Source organism: Panulirus ornatus, chromosome 62, assembly GCF_036320965.1.
Source record: "Panulirus ornatus isolate Po-2019 chromosome 62, ASM3632096v1, whole genome shotgun sequence".
NCBI classification, from domain to species: Eukaryota; Metazoa; Arthropoda; class Malacostraca; order Decapoda; family Palinuridae; genus Panulirus; species Panulirus ornatus.
The window spans coordinates 14086036-14108648 of NC_092285.1; the positions used below are offsets into that span (position 1 = coordinate 14086036).

At 44.1% G+C, this 22613-nt stretch overlaps 1 protein-coding gene across 1 annotated transcript; it reads left to right on the forward strand.

The window, feature by feature from the left end:
- The first annotated feature begins 1525 nt into the window (after positions 1 to 1525).
- On the forward strand, positions 1526 to 17946 carry LOC139745742 (myosin heavy chain, muscle-like). Its single transcript, XM_071656265.1, is given in 23 exon segments — positions 1526 to 1640; positions 3140 to 3702; positions 3852 to 3879; positions 4557 to 4659; positions 4894 to 4983; positions 5268 to 5430; positions 5622 to 5725; positions 6226 to 6363; positions 6823 to 7092; positions 7242 to 7412; positions 7526 to 7850; positions 7954 to 8003; positions 8591 to 8678; positions 9381 to 9498; positions 10265 to 10382; positions 11201 to 11674; positions 12009 to 12895; positions 14538 to 14568; positions 14570 to 14617; positions 15043 to 15288; positions 15375 to 16162; positions 16251 to 16704; positions 16940 to 17946. Coding segments are annotated over 22 exon segments (5760 nt in total). The 5' UTR covers positions 1526 to 1640; positions 3140 to 3194; the 3' UTR covers positions 17498 to 17946.
- Positions 17947 to 22613: the final 4667 nt, after the last annotated feature.

A 22613-nucleotide genomic window follows, 5' to 3' on the forward strand; every position in this document is an offset into this window, starting at 1 on the left:
TTCATCAACGTCATCTAATATTATAAAATATTACTCTCACATAGTTTCAAAAATGATGAGTGTAGGACTTAAGATATGTGTAACGTTAAGTCTTATTACACAGATTTGAAAATGTTAAGAATAACCGATCTTTTAAATATTTCCTTACGTGAATATCTTACAACTGAGTTACTCATGTGGGGCACACAGGGAGCCTGTCTCTCTGGCAAGATACACTCGCACTTGACTTTCTTAAGGCCGTGTTAGGGGTAACATGGCTGCCCCTCTCACCAGGGAATGTCGGCTCGACCATTTTACTGGCATTTTGAGATGCTCGAGCCCTTACGCCAGGATTCCTGGGATTCCAACCCGGGTAGTCTGCCCCCACCTCGACGCCTCGAAGGATCTAAGGATCTGTGAATTCCCGTCAGGCGGGTAGTGTGAGGCGGCGGTGTTGGCCTCACTCACCGACAATATTAGACTGAACCTATACTTGATGTGGTAAACACATAGCCATACCAGATCAATCTGAACAGATAAATAAATGAGAATGCAGATGGATGGTGCTTGAATATATCTGGGTCTACAAAAGTCCAGGTGACCATATATACAGCCAGGTGACCATACATACAGCCAGGTGACCATACATACAGCCAGGTGACCATACATACAGCCAGGTGACCATACATACAGCCAGGTGACCACACATACAGCCAGGTGACCATACATACAGCCAGGTGACCATACATACAGCCAGGTGACCACACATACAGCCAGGTGACCATACATACAGGCAGGTGACCATACATACAGCCAGGTGAACACACATACAGCCAGCACAGAGAGAGATGGTCTCCCTTAGTAGCAGTGCTTGGCCAACTCAGGTCCCACACACCATCATCATCAATTGTTCCTAGTGAAGCACAACTTGGGGGTACAAGTAGACCCCAGTCAGACTCCCGAGACCCCACTCGGTCCCCCAGGCACAACATAATGTGGGGTCAGTACTGGAATATGATCATGTAGGACAGCACAGCCAGACGTCTGTATGCAAATCCTCGACTTGTTCGCACAGTACGAGTCTTAACTTCACGCCCGAGGCCCACATACACAGCGTATCACAATATCCGGAGTCCATACAACGTGGTGAGCCTGTGTGGGGCGGGGGTCGGCTGAGGGTCATGGGGCGAGGGGAGGAGGGGAAGACAGACGCTGGCTGGGGTCGTCTAGCCGAACTTCCGACACAGCGAGGGTGGGGTCCACACCCCCTTTATTATCACCCATTTTTCGCCATACTGCCCAGACAACATGTGTCTCAGTACCACACCAGCTAACGCATCTTAGGATGCTGTAGGCGTCGCTGTGATCGTTGGCTGGTACTTCTCTATAATGATGTAGAGAAAGATCATAATAACACTGGCAGCCCCTATGTAGGGACCCGTGTCCACCTTGTTGCTCGGCGACGCCCTGCCACACGCTCCTCGTCTCTGTTCCTCGAGGCGTATATACAGTATTTTTAGTCAGACGCGCAGCTCGAATTCCGCTTCTAAAGTTGTCTGGTAGGCCGCCGCCGGTGTGGCTTACTTCGCAGGGCAGCGCCGACGCCCGCCTCACTCCTCAGGCAACAGGGACGCCGTTCTGTTGGTTCCCCGTCCCGTGGTGTGAGTACACGGCTCTTTTTGTTGACTGCTCCCGCCAGGGACAGGCGTACGACACTACCAGACCCTGGCGTACGCACTACATGACCCAGACGTACGACGCTACCAGGACCTGGAATACGACGCTACCAGACCCTGGCGTACGACCCTACCAAACCCTGGCGTACGACCCTACCAAACCCTGGCGTACGACCCTACCAAACCCTGGCGTACGACACTACCAGGTCATGGCGCTCGACTTTGCAGGTCATGGTAACGTTGTCACCTGTGTTTACTGTGTGTACACTTTGGGTCCGGACCCGAGCAACACTGTCTGCAGTGGGCACACGTGGCCTCAGACCCTGACACCACTGCGTACAGTAGGCACACGTGGGCTCCAGTCGTCACCACTGTCTACAGTGGGCAGTCACGAGCTCAGACGGCGATATTTGATAAGGCTTATCATTGTAGATCAGTGACTGACCCACACTTAACAGATTAGTAAGTGACCAATAACAAATCAGTGATTGGCCAATTTATGTATGACAGAACTATTATTGGTGAATATATACGATGGATTAGGGGCTGGCAACATCTTTACGACAATTCGCTGATTGGTCAAGACAAAGACAGATCAGTGATTGGTCAAGATAAAGGAAAGATCAGTGATTGGTCAAGACAAAGGAAAGATCAGTGATTGGTCAAGACAAAGACAGATCAGTGATTGGTCAAGACAAAGACAGATCAGTGATTGGTCAAGATAAAGGAAAGATCAGTGATTGGTCAAGACAAAGGAAAGATTAGTGATTGGTCAAAATTAGCCAAGAGATAGGAAGGATCGGTGATTAGCTAAGATATAAGACGGATCAATGATTAAACATCATATATGATTGATCAATGATTTGCCAAGTCTTTGTACGATTCAATGATCAGCCAAGGAACACGACAGCACAGTGACCGGCCAGGGGAACAGAGTGTTCAGTGCTGATCTTACTGCCACTCCTGTATTGTCCTCACGAGGGACGTCTCACTAAAGGCGCCTCAGTAGGGACGTCTTACTAGGGACATCTCACCAATGATCCCATATGATGAGTAATGATCCCAGATGGAGGGGAATGATCCCAGATGGTGGGTGAAGAACCCATACAATGAGTGATGATCCCATAGGATGAGTAATTATCCCAGATGGCGAGTCATGATCCCAGATGGTTGAGTCATGATCCCAGATGGTTGAGTCATGATCCCAGATGGTTGAGTCATGATCCCAGATGGTTGAGTCATGATCCCAGAAGGTTGAGTCATGATCCCAGATGGTTGAGTCATGATCCCAGATGGTTGAGTCATGATCCCAGATGGTTGAGTCATGATCCCAGATGGTTGAGTCATGATCCCAGAGAGAAAGTTAATTCCCAGTGTGTAGTATGTTGTTATGTGTCGTATAGGAAATATAACTGATGTTAGTAACTTATGATTACAATTTTTATATAATATGCTTATATCTTTATTTTGTATATCTTTTTCAGTATAGTCCCTGGCTCTCTACTGTAACTTGAAGACCTATCAGTATCCACCACCATCATGCCTGGCCATATTGTCAAGAGCACGGGTCCTGACCCCGACCCCACAGAGTTCCTGTTCATCTCCATGGAGATGAAGATGCAGGATGCCACCAAGCCTTACGACCCCAAGAAGTCCTGCTGGATCCCAGACGACAAGGAAGGCTTTCTCGAGGGTGAGATCCAGGGCACCAAGGGCGACCTTATTAGCGTCTATGCTGGTGGTGAGACCAAGAACTGGAAGAAGGACCTCGTCCAGCAGGTCAACCCTCCCAAGTACGAGAAATGTGAGGACATGTCCAACTTGACCTACCTCAACGATGCCTCTGTCTTCTACAACCTGAAGTCTCGCTACGTCGCCAGACTCATCTACACCTACTCCGGTCTCTTCTGCATCGCCGTGAACCCCTACAAGCGCTACCCCATCTACACCAACCGTGTGGTCAAGATCTACCAGGGCAAGAGGCGTAATGAGGTACCCCCTCATCTCTTCGCCATCGCTGACGGCGCCTACATGAACATGATGCAAGGTGAGAACTTATCTTCACCATCGTCAAGTGACAATGAATTATACATAAAGAGAACAGTAGTGCAATATTGGTTAATATGGTGGTCAGTGAAGACGACACAAACACAACTGAGGAACTGAGACGATGATGAATATGTTCTTTGTTTACAGCAGGCGGGAACCAGTCGATGCTCATCACGTGAGTCAACCTAACTTTATAAACACACACACACACACACACACACACACACACGCACACACACACACACACACACACACACACACACACACACGCACACACACACACACACACACACACACACACACACACACACACAGGAAACAAGAGTAAACTGTGAGTGTGAAGGAGAGTACGACGTGGAGAGTGAGTGATGGTGGGCGACAGGGGCACACTGAGACAGCAACAGTGACGGTAATGTACAACATCTGAGACGCAACGATCAAGGTAATACATGGCTCAGTCCACGGTAGGTTCAGAAAAGTGAGTGAGTATTAAGCGCGATGCATTATGAGGAAGGCGGCGGGAGATGACACAAACATGGAGCAACGTTGATGAAACAACACTACAGAACTTGCCAGATAAGTTCGCTCTGGGGTAAAAAAACAAACAAACAAAACTGGAAGATATGATGAAGACATGAAGACCACCAGTTATGATGACCTTCAGTGTAGTGTTGTGGGCGGGAAGTACTTACGTCGGATACGAAACTTACAAGCAAAGACGAAGTCACAATTAATGAATGACTTAAAGTTAATTATTAATTCTTTGCCATTGTAGCTTGTGTAAAACCAGTGCTTAGCTTAGGTTATCTGTTAATCCTCACTGACTAATATACCTCGATGTTCACTACACAGGGGTGAGTCAGGTGCTGGCAAGACTGAGAACACCAAGAAGGTACTCTCATACTTCGCCAACGTTGGTGCCACAACCACCAAGAAGACTGAGGAAAAGAAACAGGTAATAATACCACCAGTGGCTTCCAGTGGTCTAGGCTGCCTGAGAATGACATACACCAACTGATTAGTTCTTTAGTGGCAAGTCTCATTACTTGCAGTGATATTAGTCATGTAATATTGTGCATCCTTATCCTTATGTCTCACTTGAATCACTATTGCTGACCGACATGTAGTGCAGCATTACCTACTGTCTTGGGAGACGTGTTAGTAAAGTATTTATGACACTTGCCTGCAGAACCTGGAGGACCAGATCATCCAGACCAACCCCGTACTGGAGGCCTTCGGTAACGCCAAGACCGTCCGTAACGACAACTCCTCCCGCTTTGTAAGTATTTCCTCTCCCTTACAATGTGGCTGAGCTAAACCTTCGTTAATATTTCTGTTTTCAAAACAGAAACGATCAACAACTACTGGGCAGGTTGTGGGAGAGAACAAATCAATAATGTTCACGGGGGAACTTGTGGTACTGTACAACAGAAACCTGACCAGCCAAGGTCATCAGCGCTCATTAGAACATAGTAGAGCTGCTTTAACTTGTGTTTTATGACCTAATACACAACCCTCTTTAGTGTAGGCCAGTGGTGCTATCTCTTTATCTATTTGCTACAGGGTAAGTTCATCCGCATCCACTTCGGAGCCACTGGTAAGCTATCAGGTGGAGACATTGAGGTCTACCTGCTGGAGAAGGCTCGTGTCATCTCCCAGCAGCCCCTGGAGAGATCCTACCACATCTTCTACGAGATGATGTCAGACCAGGTTGACATGATCAAACGTGAGTATATCTCCCACAGACGACAATATAAATGCTCAACAATCTTCTACCATCATTTTAATGACGATGATAAAATCACATAAAGTTCGTTCGGATCACAGAAAACTAGAAGCAAGTATACTTGATTAAGAAAATGGAAGATATCCTCCTTTTCCGTAAAATCCAATAATTTCAGTTTTGTTTTCTTTCAGCCATGTGTTACCTCAGCGATGACATCTTCGACTATCACTACGTGTCCCAGGGCAAGGTCACTGTCCCCTCCATCGACGACGGAGAAGACATGCAGTTCTGTCACGTGAGTTGACTGAAGCCAAGCAAGGCATCTTGTCATACAGACTTGGCCGAGGGTATGTGGTGTCGTCTGACTGTATACCTATCACCCACACTGGTTGTCATGACGCTTCCTTCCTCCCTCGAACACCTATGGTCTGGAATTTTCTTCCTTCTTTTGTCTTTCCATCTTCATAAGACATTTTTCAAACAACTTCATACAACTCCTTTTCGTCTCCTGCCATTTTCTCTTGTACAAGTCAGTCACTTGCTCTCCTGATACTTACAACATCTCTCTCGTCTTGTCACCAAACATTGCTCACGCGGCTACACCTCGCCTTCTACATGCCACCCACTTCACCTACAGACATCAGCCCTGTGCTATGATAATAACAGTTGTAATAGTAACTACGAGTGTGATACACATACATCTATCTTGGGTGAGTATCTGTAATAGTTAACTACTGAACTTACCTCACAAAGTCTCGAGGATTCTAATTGAATGGTTATTTTCTCCTCGCGAAGAACGCCTTCGATGTCCTGGGCTTCACCAGCCAGGAGGTTCAGGATGTGTACAAGGTGACCGCTGCCGTCATGCACTTTAGTAACATGAACTTCAAGCAGAGAGGCCGCGAGGAGCAGGCTGAGCCGGACGGTGGTGAGGTACTGTGGAAATAAATAGAATTTAGTGACTTCTGACCTGTTCATAGACTCATAGGCTTTAAATAGATTTATTAAACTTAACTCCAGAATAACGTCATACTCTAGGTTGGTAATACTCCCTTAATACCATCATCAAGCTATACGTTCTTAATACCATCATCAAGCTATACGTTCTTAATACCATCATCAAGCTATACGTTCTTAATACCATCATCAAGCTATACGTTCTTAATACCATCATCAAGCTATACGTTCTTAATACCAGTGTCAAGTGTTGTGAGGTCTTGTTCTCATCTGGTCCTGTGTTCAGTAGGCTGGTGCAGTCAGTAGCAAGACTGGCGTTCCCATGACGCCATCAAACTTGACTTCCTCACTGAGATCATGCCCGAAACTGTTATTGTGAGCCTTAGGTAACGTAGAATTACTACTGTGTCTAACTCTCAGGCTCTTCCTCGGTAGGCTGGTGCAATCATTGGCAAGCTGCTGGGTGTTGACGGCGAAGACCTGTACAGGAGCATCACGAAGCCAAAGATCAAGGTGGGCGCAGAGTTCGTAGCCAAGGGTATGAATGCTAACCAGTGTTCGTACTCAGTGGGCGCCCTGGCTAAGGCTCTCTACGACCGCCTTTTCAAGTGGCTCGTGACAAAGTGTAACAAGACACTCGAGACGGGTCTGAAAAGAGCTTCTTTCATTGGCGTCCTCGATATCGCCGGCTTTGAAATCTTCGACGTAAGTGATTAACATTTGAACATTTATGAAGTAGTTCACACTGTAGTCATGCTGTAGTCAAGACTTCTATAGGGAAGTCTTTGACATGTGTTTATAATCTCTGTTTCTGCTCAGAACTCTACAATATTAATGTTTCTTTCTGTAAACAGTACAACGGGTTCGAGCAGATCTGCATCAACTTCTGTAACGAGAAGCTGCAGCAGTTCTTCAACCATCACATGTTTGTGCTGGAGCAGGAGGAGTACAAGAAGGAAGGCATCAACTGGACCTTCGTGGACTTCGGTATGGATCTGCAGGCCTGCATCGAGCTTTTCGAGAAGGTAATTCTCCAGAACAGAGAGACACTCTGAGGATACTATATGGTGCATGATTATAATGCTATACATGTGATGTTCACTAATCTTACGAGCATTAATACGTCCACTTCCTACAGAAAATGGGTATTCTGTCCATCCTCGAGGAAGAGTCTATGTTCCCCAAGGCTACGGACAAGTCCTTCCAGGAGAAGTTGAATGCCAACCATCTTGGGAAAACTCCTTGTTTTATCAAACCCAAGCCACCTAAACCAGGTCAGCAGGAGTCCCACTTCGCCATCGTCCACTACGCCGGTACTGTGAGCTACAACCTGAGTGGCTGGCTCGAGAAGAACAAGGATCCTCTGAACGACACTGTGGTCGACCAGCTCAAGAAGGCGAGCAATGATCTCACCGTTACGATCTTTGCTGACCACCCGGGCCAGTCTGGTGGGGAGGTCAAAGGTCAGTATCAAGGAGGTTCACCAGCTGGGTACATAACTAGACTGTAATTATTATGAAGAAAATACAAAGGAAGGAATCTTGAATCCTGATGTCTTTACTACAGGTTCCAGTAAGAAGTCTGGCGGCTTTAAGACGGTGTCGTCTGGATATAAGGTAAGAGACATTATCCCTACCTACAGTTGCAGATTAAATGACGTACATAGTATATCAACCTCCATAATGATGTACATAATATATCAACCTCCATAATGATGTACATAATATATCAACCTCCATAATGATGTACATAATATATCAACCTCCATAATGACGTACATAGTATATCAACCTCCATAATGATGTACATAATATATCAACCTCCATAATGATGTACATGATATATCAACCTCCATAATGATGTACATAATATATCAACCTCCATAATGATGTACATAATATATCAACCTCCATAATGATGTACATAATATATCAACCTCCATGATATATCCAGGATGTGATCACATGTGAAACAATCAAACCATGGAACAACGCAGAAGGAAGATCAGATAATAGTCAAATGGTCTCAAAATCCTAAGTTTGACAGGAACGTTTTCCTTTCTCAAGGTTAGCTTCTGTCACAATGCTTTGCCTGCACACGCTAACTTCTCACTTCCTTCTAGCTCGCTTCTCACATGGCATAACATTTTAAGTCACACTTTTAATTATCATCTGCCTCTGACCCAGCCCAACTTCGCTTACAGGATCAGTTGAACAACCTGATGAGGACCCTGAACGCTACTCATCCCCACTTCATCCGATGCATCGTCCCCAACGAGACCAAGTCTCCAGGTATTAAAAAAAGTGAACCATTAAACCATTCATTTTGTACTGGCACTCACTCTGTCTGCTTAGGTCCCACAGCCATAGAATTTATGCAGAGAAGTTTGGCACACTGTGTCAGTTTCTTGTGTGCACACAATTACTGGAAAATTATTTCAACAAATGTTAATCACAGTTTAACTTTTGCAGTTGTGACAAAAATTCTTAAGATTTCTAGCTGATGTTTCTTTCCATTGGTAACATCGCTAATGAAGGTGTTTCACCCGTTCATTTATGTATTCTGCTGCTCATTAATCAATATGAATCATGAAGAACCACATCATTAATTCATATCTAAGTTATCCCGTAAGAACGAAGGTACGATCCTTGAGCACAATGACGTACTTGTGGTTCTCTCACACTATCTGTGTACACTTCGAGCGTGTCTGTATAGCTATACCCAACGCATATCTCATTTCTATGTTTCCATTTCTAAAGTTCTAAAGAAAATCTTCTAATTCTAAAATCTAACTAATGATATCTCTAAGGAGAAATAGTTCAGAATCATGTAACTCTTGTAAGTGCTTGACGGCCTCACCAACTTATGATCAACATTACTGAGTTGAACCATTGACTTACGTCCTCTGACATCCTGTGAGACTATGCATGACGTGCTTGTCTTCCTCATGGAGGCTTGTGAGGTCATCATGCACGTGGGTTCCCTTCCCTCAGGTGTTGTTGACGCAGCCCTGATCATGCACCAGCTGACCTGTAACGGTGTACTTGAAGGCATCCGTATCTGTCGCAAGGGCTTCCCCAACAGGATGGTGTACCCCGACTTCAGGCACCGGTGAGACAACCGCCTTACCTGTGGAGAATGTTACACATGTTATTTTTTTTTTTATTATTTTGCTTTGTCGCTGTCTCCCGCGTTTATATATATATATATATATATATATATATATATATATATATATATATATATATATATATATATATATATATATATATATATATGTAATTAACACGGTAATCATTGTTTCTTGTGGTCCTTTTTCTATCTTTCTTACTGACGTTTTCACAAGCACAGAAATACTAAACATCACATTTCCATTACTATGAGACGTTACGAGCCAGTAGGTTTTAACAACATATAACACAAGAGCACAACATATTAAACACTGAAAATATTCACAGATGGATGAAAAGGAAAATGGTCACAACGGGAAGACACTAGCGAGAAACACGTTCATGTTCAGGTTTCGATGATGTATGTAATATGACTTGGTAGGTTATGGCTGGTGGTGAAGTGTAGCTTTCATAAGAACAATTGTGGGTGAGTGTGGTGGTGAAGACGATCGTCTACTCTCAATTATTATATTAGCTTTCAAGTTTATGGGCGAGAAATTGTTCAGCAAGCTGTTCATATCATAATGAAGTCAAAACTAGAAAATGAATCTCAAATTTGGTCACCGCACCTTTCACAACCACCACACGAAGCTGTGTGTCGGGGATGCAGTCACCAGTTCATATGTTATGTGACTTTTCTATCATGACTTAACTTGAAATTATAACTTCTAGTGACGAGGACTTGGCTAACTCACCTCCAACTGCAGGTACAAGATCCTGGCCTTTAAGGAGGTGAGCGAGGCCCAGGATGACAAGGAGGCAGCCAAGATATGCTTCCTGAAGGCGGGTATGGATGAGGACCTGTACCGGCTTGGCAACACCAAGGTCTGCAAAGACAAATGTCATAATAATTTGAGAAATCATCTCCATGTTGGATCTCTCCTCTATATGCACGTTTGGCATGATATTTACAAACATATATTGTAACAGCTTCAAAGAGTGTCGTCCTGTGTACTAACTCTTCCAGTATTAATATATTTTTCCCTGACCCTCTGCTCTGTATCCTCCTACACTTACAGCTGCTTGTACTAATCTATATCAGACGGTGAACACATTTGGTCGCCTCCCTTTGGCAAACTATGATGGGATAAACCCTACAATAACAACACCAACATTTATTGTCTCTAGTAGAGCTGAACCAGAGGATATGATGGAAGAAGTGACGTCATTACTGAACAATTTAATCCATCTATTCATCTCAAGGAAGGAAATGAATCCTTCTCCGTACATTTTTCAGACATGAACTGTTAATGCGCAAGCTTTACGCAAACCTATACTTCGTGAAGGAACACATGTACTCAGGTCTAGATGTGTGTGTGTGTGTGTGTGTGTGTGTGTGTGTGTGTGTGTGTGTGTGTGTGTTTGTGTTTGTTCCCTCAGTTTAATTTAGCCAATGAGATAATAATGAAGCCGTCACCGTACTTATGAATGCAATAATTCTGCGAATGTAGAGGAAAATACATCTAACCTCTTCTTGTACTTATTTCGGTTTTGATGACACTAATTCTGATCTATCGTTACCTTTTACATTAATGAATTATCAGCAGCTGAATCATATGAAAATTGCAGACAATATCAAACACACAGGAACCAACCACACCCATACCATACATGGGTCGTATGCTAATTACCTTCCGACACAGGTGTTCTTCCGGGCTGGCGTGTTGGGGAACATGGAAGAGCTACGTGAAGACCGCCTGGCACAGATCCTGTCCTGGTTGCAGGCCTCACTGCGAGGCTACGCCAGCCGCAAGCGCTACCACAGACTACAAGATCAACGCAACGCCCTCGTCGTCATCCAGCGTAACCTGAGGAAGTTCCTGGCAATGCGTACCTGGGCCTGGTTCAACCTGTGGCAGAAAGTCAAGCCACTCCTCAATGTTACTCGAGTCGAGGATGAGATCCGTGCCCTCGAGGAGAAGGTTGCAAAGGCTTTGGAAGATTACCAAACAGAACTGAAGCTACGTCAGGAACTACAAGCTGCAAATGCTACCCTCCTTCAGGAGAAGAACAATCTTCTCCTTGCTCTCGAGTCGAGCAAGGGCAACATGTCGGAATTCCTCGACAAACAAGCTAAGCTGCTGGATCATAAAGCTGAACTCGAGGCCCAGCTAAACGTAAGTACTGGAACAGGTTACATACAGCTGTGGTATGAACAAACTCTTTAGAATCAATAATATCATCTAAATTATTGTACCAAGGCATCTTACCACCATTAACACTTTCACAATAGATATAGACATATGGTTCTTAATGTGTTTCCTTGAATGTAGAGCAGTTCCTCATTAAACTCTCACTTGCCTCACTCGTCTACAATGAAGCCAGGAGTAGATTAAAAATCTATTATTTTAAGTCTGAGTCTCTTTCATAATACAAAGCAGCTTCACGAAGCATTGAAACTGCTGACTCTTTGCTCTCTACCAGATAACACGTGAGGATTGTGTCTTTCAGGAAACAAGTGAGAACTTACAGAAGGAGGAGGAAGCCCATGATCAGCTTTTGCAGAACAAGAAAAAAGTTGATCAGGAGCTGAGCAACCTGAAGAAGGATCTAGAAGATATGGAGCTCACCATCCAGAAGGCAGAACAGGCCAAGGCCAGCAAGGACCACCAGATTCGTTCCCTTAACGAGGAAATCGCTCACCAGGAGGAACTTATCACTAAGGTCAACAAAGAGAAGAAGCATCTCCAGGAATGTAACCAGAAGACTGCTGAAGACCTTCAGAGCGTTGAGGACAAGTGCAACCACCTGAATCAGGTAAAGGCTAAACTTCAGCAGGCAGTTGATGAACTGGAGGACTCCCTCGAGCGCGAAAAAAAACTTCGAGGTGAGGCTGAAAAGGCCAAAAGGAAGGTCGAGGGTGATCTCAAGCTAACGCAGGAGGCTGTTGCCGACTTAGAACGTAACAAGAGAGAACTGGAACAAACCATTGACCGCAAGGACAAAGAATTCTCTTCTCTTACTAACAAACTGGAGGATGAACACGGTGTTGTCTCAAAGCTTCAGAGACAGATCAAGGAGATGCAGTCGCGCATTGAGGAGCTCGAGGAGGAGGTTGAACATGAACACCAGGCTTACGCCAAGGCCGAGAAGGCGAAGATACATCTAACACAGGAACTGGACGAGCTGGGAGACCGTCTGGATGAGGCAGGAGGAGCCACTGCTGCTCAGATCGAACTGAATAAGAAAAGGGAGGCAGAGGTTGCCAAGCTACGACGGGACCTGGAAGAATCGAGTATACAACACGAGTCCTCCTTGGCTCTCGTCCGTAAGAAGCACAAAGATGTCATCGCTGAACTGTCCGAGCAGATCGACCACCTGAGCAAGATGAAGACCAAGTGAGTATGTGTTTGATACAAGTACGTAACGTTTTGAACACGACAGTTACGACCCTTGGGTACAACCTCTTGCCTGACAAGTCAAGGGTCAGGTCAAAGGCTAGAGAATCATACCCAAGGGCGGCATCAAGGGGTTAAAACTTAACACAGGTGGCTGGAGTGCCAAACTATCCTGCTTTAGGAAAGAAATTTCCGGTCGTGTGGACACTTGGCATTTGAGCAGTGAGACGATAAGAACTAAAATGATGATAATGTTTTACGTCCTGTTACTGATAGATGATTTGTACATCATAATGCTTCACTAACATTTGTACATCATAATGCTTCACTAACATTTGTACATCATAATGCTTCACTAACATTTGTACATCATAATGCTTCACTAACATTTGTGCATCATAATGCTTCACTAACATTTGTACATCATAATGCTTCACTAACATTTGTACATCATAATGCTTCACTAACATTTGTACATCATAATGCTTCACTAACATTTGTACATCATAGTGCTTCACTAACATTTGTACATCATAGTGCTTCACTAACATTTGTACATCATAATGCTTCACTAACATTTGTACATCATAATGCTTCACTAACATTTGTACATCATAATGCTTCACTAACATTTGTACATCATAGTGCTTCACTAACATTTGTACATCATAATGCTTCACTAACATTTGTACATCATAATGCTTCACTAACATTTGTACATCATAATGCTTCACTAACATTTGTACATCATAATGCTTCACTAACATTTGTACATCATAATGCTTCACTAACATTTGTACATCATAATGCTTCACTAACATTTGTACATCATAATGCTTCACTAACATTTGTACATCATAATGCTTCACTAACATTTGTACATCATAATGCTTCACTAACATTTGTACATCATAATGCTTCACTAACATTTGTACATCATAATGCTTCACTAACATTTGTACATCATAATGCTTCACTAACATTTGTACATCATAATGCTTCACTAACATTTGTACATCATAATGCTTCACTAACATCTGATATTTGACAGTCGATGAAGATCTTGGGTTTGTGTAAGCAATATATCAAAAATGATCGGCTAAAATTGAGCTGCCTTGTGTGTGTGTTCTGTGGAATAACCTTAAGTGTGTGTGATCGTCTTTATCACATTTATCATTCATTTATTCCAGTATTTCGGGTTATATGTTCGTTTAATATATAATAGAATGGAGGAATATTAATCAATAACGTCTGAGCTGATGAACCACTTGTCGCATTACAGTGTTAGATGTCCGATGATCCGAACAACGATCCGAAGCTGGATGAGTTAACTCAGATATCGGAACCCTTGACTTTCCATTGATTCTTTCAGAGCAAACAGTTTTCTTTTCTGCTGCATGATCGAGCATTACGGGAGACATCATGAAACGTGTAACTGATCTGTCGCCCATACACAGGTAGTCAAACCTTTATATTTCTGAAAAAGTCGAAGAATAGCAATTCCTCAACATCTGGGGTGATAATGAATCACTTGTTGCACCATAGTGTCGGACGTTCGAAGTTTTATCTGAAGCTGCATTAGTTGCCTAGGAGAGTGAACCACTTTCAGTTGGTCGAGACTAAAATTTTCTTTCTGCTTCAGGAGCGACAAAGACAAGGAAACCTTGAAGCGGGGAGGCTGACGACGCCAAGATCGCCATGGATTCGCTAGCCAAGGATAAGGTAAACAAAACTTACTATTTACCTTTCTGTAAATACACTACAAACTCAAGATATTGCTGGCTTTTGTAAACCAACACAACGTTCCTCCACGTTTATAGTGTCTCACATTCTCACGTTTACATATTCTTTATAACTTACTCTTCTGTTGATCCGTTCCTCACCGCTTATGGTGTTCCTTTTACCTGTTCTTCAATGCTTCTGCATTTCTTTATATGTGTTCATGAGTTCTTGCACCTGTGTTCATATTTTCACTCTTCTGTTCAGCGTCCTAACTGCTTACACCCGAACGTTCGTGCAATACCCCCACCTCATCGGTCTTAAAGACAGCCTCATACGAGGCTTAAAGACAATCTCATACGAACACACATGGACAAGACCTGCGTACATAACATTGTCTTAGACCTTAAAATACATATAATCTTCAGGCCGCTACGGAAAAGATGAACAAACAACTTCAACAAGAGCTGACCGAAGTCCGCGCCAAGCTGGACGAGGCCAATCGTTCCCTCAGTGACCTCGATGGCAACAAGAGGAAGCTGGTGGTCGAGAACTCTGATCTGCTCCGTCAGCTGGAAGAGGCGGAGACCCAGCTCGGTCAGCTGTCCAAACTCAAGCTTTCTCTCACCCACCAGCTTGAGGATACTAAGTCTCTCGCTGATGACGAAAGCAAAGTAAGAAATGATGCTAATGTTTGCTATTCATGTTTTCTATGGAATCATATATTTCCAGTTACTGATTACGATTCATTTCACTCCAGGAACGCGCTACGTTACTTGGTAAATTCCGTAACTTAGAGCACGATATTGAAGGCCTTCGTGAGCAATTGGAAGAGGAGAGTGAAGCCAAGGTCGACGTCCAGCGACAGCTCTCCAAAGCTAACGCCGAGGCGTTGATGTGGAGATCAAAATACGAATCTGAAGGCATCACCCGCGCCGAGGAACTGGATGCGGCTCGTCTGAAACTTTCTGCTCGTCTTGAAGAAGCCGAGAGTCAAATCGAGCAACTCGCCGTCAAAAACATGCAGCTGGAAAAGACTAAACAGAGGGTCAGCACCGAACTCGAGGACATGCAGATGGCGGCAGAGCGAGCCCAGTCTTTGGCAAGCGCTGCAGAAAAGAAACAAAAGAACTTCGACAAGATCATTGCTGAGTGGAAGATGAAAGTGGACGACCTGACGGCCGAGTTAGATGCCTCTCAAAATGAATGTCGCAACTATTCAACTGAACACTTCCGCATTAAGGCCGCCTACGAGGAGAACCTTGAGCAATTGGACTCTGTCCGCCGCGAAAACAAGAACCTGGCAGATGAGGTCAAGGACCTGATGGACCAGATTGGTGAGGGTGGACGATCCTTGCATGATGTTCAACGGAATGCCAAGCGTCTCGAGATCGAGAAGGAAGAGCTCCAGGCTGCCTTGGAGGAGGCTGAAGCAGCTCTTGAGCAAGAGGAAAACAAAGTGCTTCGGTGTCAATTGGAGCTGAGTCAGGTCAGACAGGAGATCGACAGACGCATCAGCGAAAAGGAAGAAGAATTTGAGAACACTCGGTAAGGAGTAAAGTATCAGTATCATTATCATATCATAAATGATCTTTTTCGTAAAATATAAGTTTTGTAATTTCTCTCTTATCCTCAGCAAGTGTCACCAGCGAGCCGTGGAGTCCATGCAGGCGTCTCTTGAGGCAGAGGCCAAGGCTAAGGCTGAGGCTCTTCGCCTGAAGAAGAAGCTGGAGTCTGACATCAACGAACTCGAGATCGCTCTGGATCATTCCAACAAGGCCAACGCTGACCTGCAGAAGCACATCAAGAAGCTTCAGGGAGAGTTGAAGGAACAACAGGCCAACATTGAGGAGGAGCAGCGTCTTTCCTCTGAGTACCGTGAACAGTGTGGCATATCTGAGAGGCGAGCTAATGCCCTACATACCGAGCTGGACGAATCCCGATCCCTTCTGGAACAATCTGATCGAGGTCGCCGGCATGCCGAGTGTGAACTGGCCGAGGTTCAAGAACAGTTGTCTACTCTCACTGCTCACAATAATTCCCTTACTGTGAGCAAGAGAAAGCTAGAGACTGAGATGCAAACCCTTCACGTGAGTGGTTCAAATTCTCAGAAACTTCAGAATAAATTTTCAAAAACAAGACCCAATGACATATTCAGTCTTAAATGACGGTGTAATGTCCTTGGCAAAAATTGATTTAGCTTTCGATTTATAATATATATCATAAAGAATAAGAGGCTTTTATTTCATTATTTGCTGTAATTGTATTACTGTCAGGTACGGCTCTAAATCACATATTTGAGCATTCATCATTTTATCTTTACAGGCTGACCTCGACGAGATGGTCAACGAGGCCAAAAACTCTGAGGAGAAGGCTAAGAAGGCCATGGTTGACGCCGCCCGTCTGGCTGATGAACTTCGAGCTGAACAAGAACACGCCCAGACCCAGGAGAAGATGCACAAGGGTCTGGAAATTTCTGTAAAGGAACTCCAAGTTCGCCTGGAGGAAAATGAAACCAATGCTACGAAGACTGGCAGAAAAGCAATGGCTAAACTGGAAGGCCGCGTTAAGGAACTGGAGAGCCAGCTGGACGATGAGGCTCGTCGCCACTCTGATGCCCAGAAGAACCTGAGGAAGTGCGAGAGGCGCATCAAGGAACTGTCCTTCCAGGCCGATGAGGACAAGAAGAACCACGAGAGGATGCAGGACCTGGTTGACAAGCTCCAGCAGAAGATCAAGACCTACAAGCGGCAGATCGAGGAGGCCGAGGAGATCGCTGCCCTCAACTTGGCCAAGTTCCGTAAGGCCCAGCAAGAACTGGACGAGTTTGAAGAACGAGGTCTCACAAGCAATGGCAATATAATGACACAGCTGGGAATATAGATCATCCATTCCTAGATGATTTTCACGCTCTTATTCCACACATTTTCGCCATCTGTCTGATCAAGCAGGTATTTTGGTATAAAGATCGATACGTTTGTATGAAATTATATAATGAACAAACACGACAAAAAGAAACAATCTCTAATTGTTAAGAAATTTATAGCGTACACAAGCTAGAGCTTAAACGTTCTCTCCTCGACATGAGACACGGTAACTGGAGACCAAAAGATGTCAAGTTAAATGAACTGGCAAATCATACAAGAAAAAACATCGTCCATATTGACGTTTGTGGACCACTGGCTTATATGGGTTGTCTTACACTTGGTGAAATCAATCACTGGGATCATTTCAGTTATTTCTTATTTTTATAATAACAGTTGTCATTAAACGGTATATTTTGTTCCGTGTTTCAATGATAACAAATTTGATTAATAAAAAGTTAAAAAGTAGTATTTTGTGTGAGTGAAGCCTTAGTGATGAAGCTTTGTAAAATGATAAGGCTTCTTGAAGCCTTAGTTATAAGACTAAGATGCTAAGGCTACGTGAGACAGAAATGATAAGGCTGCCTGAAGTCTAAATTGCAAAGCTTCGCTAAGTCTTGGTAATAAGGCTTTATGAAGCTAGAAATAAAGCTTCGTGAGCCCTGGTTGATAAAGCTTCAAAAAGCCTAGATAGTAAGTCTTCGCAAAACCTGGGCGATGAGGTTAGGTAAAACTAATGAGGTAGAACAGTGCTTCATGTGCCAAGACCAAGTGTTGGCTCTGGTGCCAAATTATATAAGATTTAGCTTTAAGATCACTTAAGGAAAATGAGATAAAAGAACTACTACAAGTGACTATTTGTCCCGTATTGTGTGTGTTCTACATTCACGTTAGCTACAGTGTATGACCTGCGTTACCAGATGTAGGACCTCATCATTGTTCTTCACTTTTCAGACTTTTTCTGAAAATACCGACCTTCGTGACACATTCCAGCAGCCTTATGTTATGGTTACCATCACCTACTCCCAACACGCCAACTGATCCACATTACAAAACCTAACTATCAAATACGCTAATACTAAACACTCTGGAACTCTCTGGCTTACAATAAGTCATTTCGGAATTTTTAGAATTTTGTTTTCTTTTATCATTTCTCGAAGATTAAGATCCAGCTCACGGAATCTGTTGCTCGTCAGAATTCGGCCAGGTTCCAACAGTCGTATGAGTGTTCGGACAAGTCGCAAGTGTGAGCTGTGTTGTGTTCGGCCACGTCCGAACACAGTCGTTCAGGAAGGTCCTCCCTGCTGAGTCTTATGAATGTTGAGCCAGGCCCCGCCCGGGTCATGGGCACGCTGTGTACTGAAGGTGTATGTGATCTTATCACCATCGCTAACAACAAATGGGGCTGAAATATTTCTAGATAACTTGATAATGACGGTTTTAACGACCCTGACGTTGATAAGCCTAAACCTCAAACAAGTGAGGGTCGGGTTGGCGGGATGAGGGACGGTTCCACACACACACACACACACACCCTCCCTCCCTCCTCCGCGCTCGTACAAATATTTCGTTTGGAAGTCAAAGCCAAACCACAACTCGACTCTACATGATGTACCATCCTGACATGACGATGTTTACTGAATGATGAGGAAAATGACTTGGATGCCACTTCTTCTATGACGGAATAAACAGATGAAAATGAAGATATAGACACTGGCTGGAGGGTGGCCGCTACTCTTAACTGCCTACCAAGTCATTCTCTTTTGGCTGGCATCTTTCTCGACACACGAGGAGGCATTCAGAAATATATATATATATATATATATATATATATATATATATATATATATATATATATATATATATATATATATATATTGTTTGGTGGGTGGAGAGCACAGAACCTGTGGTATATACTCGTTACATGGCAGGTAATGGCCAATAAAGGTAGTTCGCCAAGCTGTTACGTTGTTCATGTATTGATCAAGACAGTTTATCGTGCACTTCCTTCAACATTTCGTCTATAATTTCGTTATCAAAATCTTATAACATATTTGAATCAGTTATTTTTATTATTACATATCTGATCAAGAATGATTTCCGGCAGAGCGTCACCATGCACGCCTGATGTAAGCATGTTAATGCTGCTATACTGTCCTCCTACTGGCGCATACCTAAGCATGACTAGGGTGAAAATATGATGTAGGAACTTGTGATTAACAACAAGGAAAGCCAAATCTGTGCCAGAGTAGCAGAAGAAAGATGATTAATTCGTGAATTTGGCGAAAGACGCAAGTTTTTATGATCAGGTTCTTCTGTGTGAGGTATTACTGTGGCATAAGCAGGTGAGGGCCACGCTGGCACCAACCCGTCCTGCCCTAGGTGGTGGTGGTGGTGGGGTCTGGGGTAGGCTGGACCGGGGTCTGGGGTAGGCTGGGGCAGGCAGGACTGGGTCCTCTACAGGTCCCGAGAGAAGAGTATTATAAACAAAGTAACATCAGAGTTAACGCATGGGATCGTTACTTGTGACACAAAAACAGAAGTGATTCACACGAGCAGGACTACGTGAACCTCGTCTGGGTCAACAACACCTTACCTACGAGTCTCACATTAACATGTAGTCACTTGGATCATATCATAAACATGCTTACACATCCAGCAATACATACAAACTTACTAACACGTACTTAAACATTTCTGGGTCTTAATGTAAATACTTCCTGGTGCGTCTGATCTCTGGTATGCCACGAAAGTGAATCATATCTAACAATTCACTCGCGGCCGAATTTATATATTTAGAAAATAATATAAACTGTGGGGTAACAACATATTTAGTGTACACATAGTGCCATATTCTCACCCTTCATAACCTGATTCATCACGTGCTCATCCTTTTAGTGCCCACATTCATCAAGTACTGGAGTTCACATACATGTATCTATCTATCTACCAACCTATATATATATATATATATTTGTCTATCCCTCTATCTACCCAACTTTGTGTGCACCGAGCATCAGGTCAAACATGTAGTCCTATACCCATATGTTTACTTATATACATATTTAGTTATCAGTTTGTATGTTTACCTGGGCATGTACGTCACTCCTCGAGGCCGGACTGGGTCGAGCAGGGAGTCACACACACCACGCTGCCTGCATCTGGCTGGTGTTGGGGTGCCACCAATTAAGGCGTTCCTGGGTATATTTAGATCCGACACTCACCACTGACAACTGAGAATCCTCCTATGGCGACGCTGGCCACATGACTCAGGCTTTTCTTCCACCCACACCTGTGGCTCCGCCCACCCTCACTTGTGCCTCCGCCCACACCTGTGGCCCCACGACAGACAGAGACCCTTTGTCTCGCTGTACCGAATCCTCTCTCTCTCTCTCTCTCTCTCTCTCTCTCTCTCTCTCTCTCTCTCTCTTCTTAACCTTATACGTCAATGTTATCGAACATTCTGACATATTATGTTGCTGTACCAACAACCCTCCGTCTTAACGTAACGAACCTTCTGTCTCGATTCAGCGAACCCTCCTCTGTCTTGCTTTACTGAATCCTTTGTGTCGTCATAGTCAACTCTCTCTCTTTCGCTGAAGCGAACTCTCTGTCTCGCTGTATCGAACCCTTTCAGTCAATATCATCGAATCCTGTCTCACTGTACCGAACTCTTTACGTCAATGTCACCGAACCCTGTGTCTCGCTGTATCGAACCCCCTTCTCTCGTTCTGCTGAACCCTGTGTCAGCATGCCATGGTTCACTGCAGATTCGACCAGGTGATAACCGAGGCTTCAGGGCTTCTGCTTACCTTTGTTTCTAGTATCTTATTAACTTTTAAAAAAATTATAGCAAATTGTAGAACAGTTCAGCTTTACATATGTGTGTGGCTAACTCGAGGTGTTTCATGAACCATCTGACTGTCTAACTACAACAATAACTGGTGTGGGTCACCAGCGTCCTGATGACCTCAACCAACTACCATCAGAGAACACCGTCACCCCGCCACCAGGCTGGGCTATGCTCACACCCTCGACCACCATCAAGGTGAAGGTAAACCCTTACCTAACACCATCATGGTGAAGGTAAACCCTTACCTAACACCATCATGGTGAAGGTAAACCCTTACCTAACACCATCATGGTGAAGGTAAACCCTTACCTAACACCATCATGGTGAAGGTAAACCCTTACCTAACACCACTGGTACAGCATGGTGGGCGAAGTACATGTACAGTTGTAGACTAATGATTAGCATTATCTCCACTGATGGTGTTGGGACCTGGGTACGTGTGGCTACAATGTCTGAGCTACGGTAGCCATTTATCAACTAGCCCCGAAGAGATGATCAACACCTGCGATAGGTGTGGGCCGCATCCAGGATTCGAACCCATGCGGTATAAATCTTTGGCCCCTACATGGGTTATACTCACCTGCTTTACATTCAGTTGGAAATAAGATATATATGTAAAGGTGAGACGTCGGAACTCCCCATGAATTATTTACGTCCCTTCACCCTTATTACTGTAGAGTCACCATGTTGACCTGCACAGTTTCGTTGTTAACGACCCTTGACCCCTTTTGACTTGGAAGGAAAGGCCCAGATAAAGAATATGAAGATTGTGGTTTATGTATGTACATTGTTACGATTAATATGGGACCCACACATGATCCAAGTTCCTATTATGAAAGAAACTGTTACAAAGATGGACGGCGAGACATCGAACCGGAGTAAATGAATCTGCTTACGTCTATGAGCGGAGGTGACCGAATATCTCAAAGCAACATTCTGGAGGTCAGAGGTCAGGGGTCACACACACACCTGGACTCTCTGCACAGTCACACTGTTTAATGATGACCCACGCTACAATTAAGCCACACCTTACTCTATCAAGCAAGCTGTTACTCCATCAAAGTTGACCTTATGTGACTCTGTGTTTGACCCAATCAACTTACCGAGTAATAAGCAAACATCATTGAATTCTGACATCATGACCAAGACAAGTGTATCAGGAATACATTTTCTACGTATTGATCATCAACACATTCGTTAACTGGTGTTACCGGGCTACGCCTGCATGAGGGTACAGACAGCGCGTGTGAAAAGTCATTTATGGCAAGGCTGTATCACTTGG